This window comes from Myotis yumanensis, unplaced genomic scaffold, assembly GCF_028538775.1.
Source record: "Myotis yumanensis isolate MYYU_CA2020_CCGP unplaced genomic scaffold, mMyoYum1.0.hap1 SCAF_13, whole genome shotgun sequence".
Taxonomy (NCBI): domain Eukaryota; kingdom Metazoa; phylum Chordata; class Mammalia; order Chiroptera; family Vespertilionidae; genus Myotis; species Myotis yumanensis.
In genome coordinates this window covers 40,618,720-40,630,739 of record NW_027223764.1, presented here as the reverse complement: position 1 = coordinate 40,630,739, position 12,020 = coordinate 40,618,720, and the positions used below count along the sequence as shown (strand labels likewise).

General features: G+C 42.4%; 1 protein-coding gene and 1 pseudogene across 1 annotated transcript in view; one reads left to right on the top strand and one right to left on the bottom strand.

Moving 5' to 3' along the window:
- The window catches only part of KIFBP (kinesin family binding protein), a 32,936-nt gene extending 28,369 nt beyond the window's left edge, over positions 1 to 4,567 (bottom strand). The window contains exon 1 of the mRNA XM_070432887.1: positions 4,079 to 4,567. Within this exon, the coding sequence (XP_070288988.1) occupies positions 4,079 to 4,510 (432 nt within the window). The 5' untranslated portion in view covers positions 4,511 to 4,567. The remainder of the gene's footprint in view (positions 1 to 4,078) is intronic.
- Positions 4,568 to 8,277: 3,710 nt separating this feature from the next.
- Positions 8,278 to 8,853, top strand: LOC139022197 (cell division control protein 42 homolog pseudogene; annotated as a pseudogene).
- The last annotated feature ends 3,167 nt before the right edge of the window (positions 8,854 to 12,020 follow it).

Below are 12,020 nucleotides of genomic sequence, written 5' to 3'. Positions count from 1 at the left end.
AGTTTCAAAGTCAAAATTTACCTACCAAACAGTAGTGAAGTCTGATTAACAATGAATTATTCCCAATATTGTCCTTATGTAGTGGTAAACAGCTACTGATGGACCCCTAATGATCCCTGCCTCCTGGTATTCATGACCTTGTTGTATAATCTTTTCCCCGTAAGTATGGGCTGGATTTAGTGGCTTGCTTCTAACAAACAGAATATGGCAACCGTTCCATTTGAGGTGCTCCTCTCCCATTCTCTCTGAGGGGAGTCCACTGCCATGTGGTGGTTGTGCATAGACTCGCATGGTAAGGAACTGAGGGAGGTCAACTGAAGCCCTCAGACCAACCGCCTGTAAGGAACTGAAACCTGCCAACAATCCCATGAGAGAGTTTGGAGGATCCTCCCTCAGTTGACCCTTCAAGTGCAGCCTCAATGGGATGACAGACCTTGAGGCAGAGGCGACCAGCTAAGCCATGTGTAGATTCCTGAAATAAAGTTGTTTCTTCAAGATCCTAACTTTGGGGGTAAAATTTTACATAGCAATAGATAGTATACATCAAGACAAAGATGAGCCAGAAACATGTTTTCAAGTATCTACAATCTCCAGAAGCCTCTTAACAGTTACTGTTTGGTTCAAGCCTGAAGAAAGGGAGGTGAGCTCTCAAATTCCAATTATTCAAATTATGTTATGAAGACTCTGAAGATGCTATATGCCTTTAACTCATCAGTTAAGTCAGATTCCTAATGTTTACCATTTCAAACAATAAAACATGTTTGTACTTTCCAGAGTTCTTAAAATTATATAGCTTTGCAATTATATCCAGTCAACTAAAAATTCATTTGTAGTCTTTTCTTGTATCGATCACTTCATTTGATTTCCATAGCACGAACTTCCTTCTACTACCATGAAGGTGCTGAGAACTTGATTAGATTGGGGTAATATGCTAAATAACATTTTTAAAACTAAGCCAGTTTGTCCCCTGGCATGTGACTCTCTGTCAGGCGCTGTACAGAGCAAATCAGGACTGTTTAGATGGTCAAAACTCAAGACTGGATGCCTAGCTAACCTTTAGAAAACAGGGTTAGACTGCCTCCCACCCCATGGGATAGTCCTTCAGGCACAAGGAAACTTCTGAGGCTGGGTTTCTACCACCTTCTGCTTACTTCCCTAGGGAAGGGCACAGGATAAAGAAACAAAGAGGGCCCTCACTGGTTTGGCTCAGTGGATAGAGGTCAGCCTGCGGACTGAGGGGTCCCGGGTTCAATTCTGGTCAGGGTCATGTACCTTGATTGCAGGCACATCCCCAGTGGGGGCTGTGCAGGAGGCAGCTGATCGATGTTTCTAACTCTCTATCCCTCTCTCTTCCTTTCTGTAAAAAATCAATAAAATTGTATTGTATTTTTTTAAAAAATAAAAAATGCAAATTGCAAAAATCTATTAACAGTTTCTTTAAAAAAAAAGAAACAAAGAGGTTTTTGATGTGTGTGTTTTTTTAAATACATTTTATTGGTTTTTTTAGAGAGGAAGGGAGAGGGATAGAGAGATAGAAACATCGATGAAAAAGAAACATCATGGATCAGCTGCCTTCTGCATGCTTCCCACAGGGGATCGAATCCACAACCCGGGCATGTGCCCTGACTGGGAATCGAACTGGTGGCCTCTTGGTTCCTGATTCGATGCTCAACCACTGAGCTACACCAGCCGGGCACAAAGAGTTTTTAATGCAGATTAACCTGTGGTCCACAGAACCACAAGGTACCCATTAATAGAATTCAGAGTCTAAGAATATGGATGGAAAAATCATTTCAATTTATTTTCACTATGTTCTACTAAAATTTAGCATTCCTTTTAATTATGAAAGCAGGAAAAAAATGCAACAATATGCCCTGGCTGGTGTGGCTCTGTGGTCAGAGCATCGGCCTGAGGACCGAAGGGTCGTGGGTTCGATCCCTGGTCAAGGGCACAAACCTGGGTTGCAGGTTCATCCCTGCCCAGGTCAGGGCATGTGTGGGAAGTAACCAATCGGTATCTCTCTCTTTCTTTCTCCCTCTCCCTCCTATCTCTCTCTCTCTCTCTCTCTCTCTCTCTCTCTCTCTCTCTCTCGTTCTCCCCGCCCCCTTCCTTTCCTCCCTCCCTTCCACTTTCTCTAAAAAATCAATGAAAAAATATCCTTGGGTGAAGATTAACAACAAAAAAAGCAGCAGTATTATAGTGCCTGAGATTTTGTGACCTATAAAAGTGAAAAAAATCTTAATGTTACAATTTGCTGATCTCAAAATATTTATATTCATTACTACTTTAAAATTATGAACATTGCTCAGCCTGCATGGTGTCAACCTATGAACCAAGAGGTCATGGTTCAATTCCCAGTGTGGGGTGTGCAGGAGGCAGCCAATCAATGATTCTCTCTCATCACTGATGTTTCTCTCTCTCTCTCCCTTCCCTTCCTCTCTGAAATATATATTAAAAAATAAAATTATGGACATTAGACACATCATTAGATGTTGTTTAACATATTAATAAAGATGCACATGCCGAATCGTTTTGGCTCAGTGGATAGAGCGTCGGCCTGCGGACTGAAAGGTCCCAGGTTCGATTCCAGTCAAGGGCATGTACCTTGGTTTCGGGCACATCCCCAGTCAGGGGCGTGCAGGAGGCAGCTGATCGATGTTTCTAACTCTCTATCCCTCTCCCTTCTTCTCTGTAAAAAAATCAATAAAACATATATTTTAAAAAAAAGATGCACACATATTACTACATCATACATTTGTTTTAAAAAATATTTTGAGCCCTAGCTGGACTGCTCAGTTGGTTGGAGTGTTGTTCCATATACCAAAAGGTTATGAGTTCAATTCCTGGTCAGGGCACATACTTAGGTTGTGGGTTTGATTCCTGGTTGCAGTGCATAACAATTGATGTTTCTCTCTCATATCAATGTTTCTCTCTCTCTCTTTCTCTAAAATCAATGAAAACATATCCTTAGGTGAGGATTAAAATATATATGTGTGTTGATAACTTTTATATTACTGGTTCCTTTAATATTCTTTTACATTTTACTTTATACATTTAAAGTCATTCCTCTGTTTTATGCAATACTAGAGGCCTGGTGCATGAATTCATGTTCGGGATGGGGTCCAGCCGCCCACCCTGATCAGGGCCTTTGGGTGGGCAGGCTGGGGGGAGGGGCCACGGGTGTTGGCCAGCCACTCCGCCCCCTGGTCGAACTCCCTGTCAACTCCCAGTGGAGGGGACAATTTGTATATTAACCTTTTATTATATAGGATTATATAGGATAGGCTTCACTAGACTGCAATACGCCACAAAAAATGTTTAGAAACCCTAGAGTTTTAATGGTGACTTGAGCAAAAGATTAAGAATTGATTTGATTTTTAACTCCACAGAAATAACTGCTATTGACATTCTACATGAATTGTTTTTTAAGTATAATATAAATCCTACAACACAACAGAAACTATTGTATCATTCACAGAGCATCAGACCAGGTAGGGAAAAAAGTTGAATATAAAATAAAAAAAGTACTACTACTGGTGAATTCTACCAAACATGTAAGGAAGAAATAATAGCAACTCTACACAAACTCTTCTAGAAAAATAAGGAAAGAACATCTCCCATCTCATACCAAATCAAAGACATAACAAGAAAACTACAGACTGATGCCCTTCATGAACAAAGATACAAAAAACGTTAATAAAATTTTAGCAAATTTGAGTACAAATGGGTCAACCTTAAATTAAGATTAAAATTACCTTAGATTTTTTTTTCTTAATAGAATGAACAGGATCAGAACTGGTGGAGAAGAGCTGAAAAAGGCATTTACGGGGGGGGGGGGGGGGGAGGGGGACCCAGGCACTGACCACGACTAAGCGAAGCAGCAGGCGACGTTGAAGAGGGCGACGAGGGTGGGGGGGTTCCCGGCCGTTTATCCCAAAGCTTCCAAGCCGTGGGACAGACTGTGCCCCGTGACATGTGCCCTCGGCCCTGGCAGAGCCGGGGCCCGCCCCGCCCTCGCCCGGCCGCCCCTCGCCCCGGCCGCCCCCGCCCCTCGCCCCGGCAGCGGGCCGGCTCTCACCTGCGCCTGGATGTACAGCGAGACGCACTCGGGCGCCAGCCGGTACCTGCGCACCAGCCGCAGGCATTTCATCAGGTGCTCCTCCCCCGCCGACAGCTCCTCCGTGTCGAGGTGGTTCAGCCCCAGGTGGAACTCAATCACCGCCAGCCTCACGGCGCCCTGGGCCACGGGCCCCTCGACCGCCACCAGCTCGGCCAGCAGCCCCGGGGCGGAGTCCCCCGCGCCCACGTCGTCCTCGGCCTGAGGCCGCTCGTCCTCGTCCTCGTCCTCGGGCGCGGGGCCCAGCAGCGCTCTGACCTCCTCCAGGAGAACTCGGGCGCCGTACTTGGACTTGTACGGCTCCTTCTCGGGGTTTTTATGCAGTTCTACCCGCGACAGAGCCAGCGCGGCCTGGAATTTCTCACGAATCTCGGCCCACGCGCCGTTCGCCATCGCGGCCTCCGCTGCTCAGGTTTCCCTAATGTTTCCAATCGGGACTCCCGCCTTCCTTTCTGCTTTACGACACTTCACTTACGGCCCCTGATAGGTCAGGACACTGCATCACTATGACCAATGAGGTCCGCCAAGGGAACCGCAATATGCTCAGCAGTGACCAATGGGAAGGCGGAGTGATTACCGTAGCAACCGTTGTCATGGAAACAAAGCTACAAAAGAGGATGGCCCCACCTCCCAGCCCCGCCCTCCGTAATGGTGAATTCATCTCTCGCTTGGCCCGGTAAAGTTATATCTATATAAAACTAGCGGCTGACTTTAATATAACATATGGAAATATTGTTAACAAACATATCTACCAACTACTCTTGTTAATTGATATAAGCCGAAAGGCATAACTCTTTTGTCATTAGTGTGTAACTTAGTCCATCACGATAAAAATATAACAAGGATCGGGTTATTATTACTATATAGCCTGATGAGTGAAAGTTATGAATGTAAAAAGCACTTCAACCCTGAAATGCAGGTTGTAGGGATGTGCACAACTTCCCAAAGTAACACAAGTTAAATCTCAGAGCTGTGGCAGAGCGCCTCAGACACTTTTTCCACTACACACCTTCCTAAACTAGCCAAATTCAGGGCGGACTGAGGGGAAGCGGAAGAGCACTTTTAATTATTATGCTATACTGTCTCCTAGTAGGAGCTCAATAAATAAACCACCATGACACATGGTGCTGACCTCTAAAGATCTAGCTGGTAGAACAGCCAGGTGAAAACTAAAATAGAGATTTCTGAAAAATCCTTACACAGACACACACCTAATAAACAAAGACATCAGACTAGGAAACTTGAGATGGAAGAGTTCTAGCTGACAATATTTCCTCTCTTGGCCTTCTTTTTACACCAGTATTTTGAGTATTGAAGATCATTGGATGTTCCCTGTGAGATGTCATAAAGCAGTCCCTGTGGAATTTGTCCAATCAGTGGTATACAGAGCAATGCAGTGACCCGAGATCAAGCTTGTGGATGATAATTAGAAGAGAGGGAAAAGTATAAGGCATGTTGTGATGAAAGGGAATTAACTTGTTTGGTCAGAGCACAGCTAATGTCTATCAATTATGTTCACTCCGGTAAAAATAAGATACTAAGAAGAGCACTAATTTGTCTTTACACCGGGGAGCCAACTTAATGGAAAACTCATTAATAAGAGCAGGGTAACCATCATCTGCAGTATATAATATTGATATGAAAGTGCTAGAAAATGCAATTGGACATTCTTTTGAACAAATAAGAGGTATAATGATTGGGAAGAACATGGAAAAATTATCATTATTTACAGATGGTATGATTGATTGTCTTCCTGAAAAAGCAAAGTAAAACAACTAAACAGAAAAAGTAAAAAAAAAAAAGTTTAGTAAACCGGCGGGTCACAAATAAAGGTATAAAAATCAACAACCTTTCATTGGAGGAAAGATGCAATGGAGAAGAAGATCACTTTCATAATAGTCACATCAACAAAAATCTAGCATAAACTTAACCATTTTAATGAACTAAATAAAAATAATAAGAATGTAAGACATGGCGCGTCACCGTCCCGCCCTCGTCGAGCCGGGTTTGCTGCTCCTCGTGGACCTTCCAGTCCCCTCAGCCGGCGCTCCAGACGCCGGGCTCCTCCCGGTGTGTGAAATGGCTGCCAGGCTGCTCCCTGCCCTTGCTCTTTTGCCTTTTGGTCCACTAGTGGCGACTTTTGAGTCGTTTCTGTTTTTTGTGTTTTTTCCCCCCCTTTCATGAACTCTCGGCCTGCCCAGCGCCATTAAAGTTCTTCCTGGAACTGGACTTGTGCCACCCCCTCGCTTACTAGGCCCCTGGCGGCCGTGTCCCCACCCGGCACTGGGGAGTCCACATCCTCTCCCTGGTCCTGGGATCCTGGCGACCCCACCCCAGTCCCGAGGCCCCTCCAGAGGCCACTGCCCTTGTGTCCGTGGGCGCCTCAGGCCTTATTTTTGTAGTCGCTGCTCGGTCAGGGCCGGCCTGTGACCTGAAGGTCTCATTGTCTCTAATTGAACCTGCTCACCTTTTTGGAGGAAAGAAAAGAACCCTGGAATGTGAAAGGACAGGAGACATCTACCCAGGCATGCATCTCCTAAATTCTAAAGGACCCCACAAGACTTTCAAGGAGGGGAGCAACAAGCAGCCACAGCTCATCCCAGGCTAACCTTTTTTTTTTTTTTTTTCTTTAATATATTTTATTTATTTTTTACAGAGAGAAAGGGAGAGGGATAGAGAGTTAGAAACACCCATCAGCTGCCTCCTGCACGCCCCCTACTGGGGATATGCCCGCAACCAAGGTACATGCCCTTGACCGGAATCGAACCTGGGACCCTTCAGTCCGCACTCCGACGCTCTATCCACTGAGCCAAACCGGTTTCGGCCCAGGCTAACCTTTTGAACCAGTCCGCAAGGCCCTCTTTTCTCCCACTTCTCAGGGAGCCAAAGCAGCCCGGCCCAGCTCTCTCCTGTTGCTTCTTCTATCCCAAGCCCTTCCTTGTTTCACTACCCCAGCTTTAACACATTAAGCGCCATGTCAGTCACTGCTGACTGACGATATACAACTTAAAAAGTTCTATTCTTCTATTAATAAATTTTAAATAATTTGAAGATCATAAAAGAATGTACCTAAATATCACGTTACCAAAATTTTTAAAAAATATTAAAACACGACATACACAAAAATAGTTGTCCTGTGCAGGTTTCACAGAACGTTGTTAACTTGTTTTGTCAACTTTCTGGCAATATCTCGTCCAAATTGTGCTGCATTATCTTCGAACTTTAGACACTTCCAGTTTTTAGTTGCTGTTTGTGATGAGATATTTGAGGTATATTTACAGTACTGCTACTTGGAATTTCTTTATCCCAACAATTTGTTAGATGGACAGCTAATTTCTTCTGAAATTCTGTGATACTCATATTCTTCTTGCTAATATTTTTAAATAAAATATGAGCATTGAGAACGGCAGTATTTAGTAGAAGCTTAAAGGCTAGCTTTTTATACCATTTCATGGGTTTTCGTAACATATTATTATAGGCACTCATTTGATCAGATATATCAACTGCTGCTTTTCTTGCATTATAATCCACTACAATTTTTGGTTTCAAGTAGTGACCTAATCTATTTCCAACATTCACCATCTCTGACATGTTTTGTTGAAAGAAGATGTCCTGCTTATCTTTCCATTTCAAAATGGTTATTCCTTTTTTGCTATAATTTCTCCCCATTTTAATTTCTTTGACATTACTTTATGAGGATTTCCTGGTCGATTTGAACATAATGTTCCCACTAAATGAGTATTATTGAGTAATTTATATGCTAAATCTAAACTTGTGTACCAGTTGTCTGTGTACAACATGTGTCCCTTATTGAATACATCTCTACAGACACATTAAAAAAAAAAGAAAAAGAAAAAAAAGAATGTAAGACATAAGTCTTATTTCCCAGACTGTCAGCCCTAAACAGCATTACCTATTATAAGGAAACCTGATTCCTTCAAGAAAATGCTAATTCTGGTTCTGGGACAGGATGAGCCTGGCTATCTTGTCACACCAGAAATCAAAGAAACCATCAAAGACTAGAAGGGTCAGTTCAAAAGAATTGAAAAGGTGCCAACTTAAAAAGAGGTTTCTGGGCAGTGCTGCCAACACCCTGGCAGAGAAGCTGAGGTCATCATCACACTTGAAATATTTAAATTGGGTAGAAAACTGTTTCAGCAATGCAGACAATTAAATGCATTATTGTGGGCGATGGTGCCATTGGTACGACATGTCTCCTAATATCCTACACAATAAGCAAATTTCCACCTGACTATGTACCAACTGTTTTTGACAACTATGTAGTCACAATTGTGATTGGTGGAGAGCCATATACTCTTAGACTTTTTGATACAGCAGGGCAAGAGAATATGGTAAGATTTTGACTGCTGAGTTATCCAAAAGCAGATGTATTTCTAGTCTGTTTTTCAGTGGTCTCTCCATCCTCATTTGAAAACATTAAAGAAAAGTGGGTGCCTGAGATAACTCACTACTGTCCATAGACTCCTTTTTCTTGCTTGTTGGGACCCAAATTGATCTCAGAGATGACCCCTCTACTATCGAAACTTGCCAAGAACAAACAAAAGCCTATCACTCCAGACTGCTGAAAAACTGGCCCGTGACCTGAAGGCCGTCAAATATGTGGAGCATTCTGCACTCACACAGAAAGGCCTAAAGAATGTATTTGATGAAGCAAATTGGCTTCCCTGGAGCCCCCAGAACAGAATAGCTGCAGGTGTGTGTTGCTATGTTCATAAAACATCTCTCCAGAGCCCATTCTGCACAGCTGGTGTCGGCATCATACTAAAAGCAATGTTTAAATCAAATTCAAGATAAACATTAAAATTCATTTTTGCAATAAAAGAGGCCCTTGTCCACAAGAGAGAATATCTGAAGCAATTTATTAAAATCTTGGCAGCCGGCTCCTCAACTCCCGCTTTCTCTGAGCTGCCTTTACTAAAGCTAACCGCTCTCCCAGCATTTCCCTCCACAGAAGACCTATTGTCACGGTCTCTGAAGGAGCAATTCCTGGAGGGACTGCTTCAGCCGATCTAGGGTCTTTTTTTTTTTTTTTTTTTAATTGATTTTTTACAGAGAGGAAGGGAGAGGGACAGAGAGTTAGAAACATCGATGAGAGAGAAACATCGACCAGCTGCCTCCTGCACATCTTCCACTGGGGATGTGCCCGCAACCCAGGTACATGCCCTTGACCGGAACCGAACCTGGGACCTTTCAGTCCGCAGGCCGACGCTCTATCCACTGAGCCAAACCGGTTTTGGCCGATCTAGGGTCTTGAATAAACAAAAACTACGCAAATAAATCACCATCTTGGGGAGGGGGGGAGGTAGGTGCTTGCTGTTCAAAGAGGGGATGGACAATTTGAGCATGAAATAACTGCGATAGGTTAAAGTATATCACATGTTAAAACCTACAAATTCAGTGATCAACCAAAGAACTTGTATGCACGCATATAAGCATAACCAATGGACACAGACAGTAGGAGGGTGGGAGCAGCCAGGAGAGGTCAATGGGGGGAAAAGGAGACATGTAACTTCTTTCAACAATAAAGAATTAAAAAACCACATCTACAAATTTATAATCAACAGTAACAATGAAAAACAAATGGCTTGGCTTCTTCAAAAACTAAATTGCAAGGAAAAAAATCCCCTCCTATAGGGGAATCCTATCTAATAATAGACAAACATGGTAAATTGACCATACCTTTGCTACACCTCCCATTGGCTAATCAGTGCGACATGCAAATTAACCGCCAACAAAGATGGCAGTTAATTTGCATACGTAGGCTCCAAGAGGCGGAGGGAAGACTGAAGGCGAGCCGGAGCAGCGAAGACGGAAGACTGAAGGTGGCTCCGGCCGGAGCGAAGGCCTGGGTCCTGGGTGCCGGAGGAAAACCTGTGCCGGCAGCCAGAAGGCCTATTGCATGAATCTCAGTGCCACAGGCCTCTAGTTTGTCAATAAATAAAAATACTACATATGCACTTACCTTTTAACCAAGCCATCCCACTTCTAGGAATCTACCCTGAAGATACACCTCCAACAGTATGAAACACAGACACAAGATTCCTTACTGCAGCATTGTTTATAACTGCAAACTATAGGAAACCTATGTGCTCTTACATAAGAAATAAGAAAAAGTTTGAATAAACTATGTTATACCCACACAATGGAGTATGATCCATAGAATAAGGTTTCTATGAACCCATGTGGAGTGATTCCAGGGTATTCTGTTAAGGAAAAAAAGCAAAATGCAAAGCAGTACCTATAGAATGACACCCTTGATCTTAATATCCTGGTTTTGATCATTGTACTATGGTTATATATAATATTAACATTGGGCCCTAACCAGTTTGGCTCAGTGGATAGAGCATCGGCCTGTGGACTGAAAGGTCCCAGGTTTGATTCCGGTCAAAGGCATGTACCTTGGTTGCAGGCACATCCCCAGTAGGAGGTGTGCAGGAGGCAGCTGATCGATGTTTCTCTCTCATGGATGTTTCTAACTCTCTATCCCTCCCCCTTCCTCTCTGTAAATAATCAATAAAATATATATCGCCTTAAAAATATTAACATTGGTAGAAACTGAGTGGAGAGTATACAAAACTCTGTACTATTTGAATACATTTTAGGAAAATATGTTTTCATTGGTTTTTAGAGAGAGGAAGGGAGAGATAAAACATCAATGAGAGCCATGCTGACATAGCTGAGTGGTTGAGCGTCTACCTATGAACCATGTCACAGTTTGATTCCCAGTCATGGCACATGCCCAGGTTGTAGACTTGATCGCCAGTGTGGGGCAACCAGGAGGCAGCCAATCAATGATTCTCTGTAATCACTGATGTTTCTATATCTCTCTCCCTCTCCCTTCCTCTCGGAAATCAATAAGAAAACTGTATTTTTTTAAAAATCAATTTTTCAGTCTATAATTAATCTGGGATTTAGTGTAAAGATCAAGTTAGAGTTCTAGAAGAAAATAAATGAAACTTTTACTAGTATAACCTTGGAGGTGGGGAATACTTTTCTAAGCATAAGACAGCCAGAAATGATAAAAGACTGATAGTTACAACTGCATAAAAACCTTGTCAAAACATCCCACACAATTAAAAGACAAAAAAATTTTCAAGAGTATTTGCTACATACAATCACTACTAATAAACAAAGAATTTATCAACAAGAGGCAGACCCCAGTAGAAAAAAAGACAAATATATAGGGTAATTTTTTAATGCTAATTGTCAATAAATAGGAGATATTACCCCTCACTCAATTAAAAGATTAAAATAAAAATATCATTTTGTACCTAGCAAACTGACAAAAGGAAGCCAAAATCCAGGGCCCCCTTGCTGTGGGGAAACAGGTTCTCATTCATTGTAGGGTGGAACTGTAAACTGGTACCGCTCTGACGAGCAACTTGCACCAGAGCTTAATACACATTCACTTTGACCCTGAAATTCTTTTAGAAGATTTGTCCTAAACTGACAATCAGGCAAGTAGGCAAAGATTTACACGAGGGCACTCATTTTAGGGTTGTGTACAATAGGCAAAACTTACAAATAACCAACATGGCCATCTAAATATACAGTGAGATACTGTGTAGTCTCAAAATGTCATACATCTATACTTTCTGAAGTGTGCACTACATGTTGAGGCAGGGAGACAACTCACAAAACTGAATGAAAATGGTTCCAATTTTGTACATGAATTCCTGGAAGAGATGCTCACAAAAATGTTAGATATGAGGTGACTGTTAGGTTTTTTCTTCTTCTATGTTTGAACTTTTATATGCACCATTTATTTTTAAAATAAAAATTTCAAGCTATTTTCAATTTCAGGAAAAAAGTCACCAAAAACATAAAAAAAGTACTAATACTTTTATTATGGCATAAAGCAATATTTTATACATTAACGCAA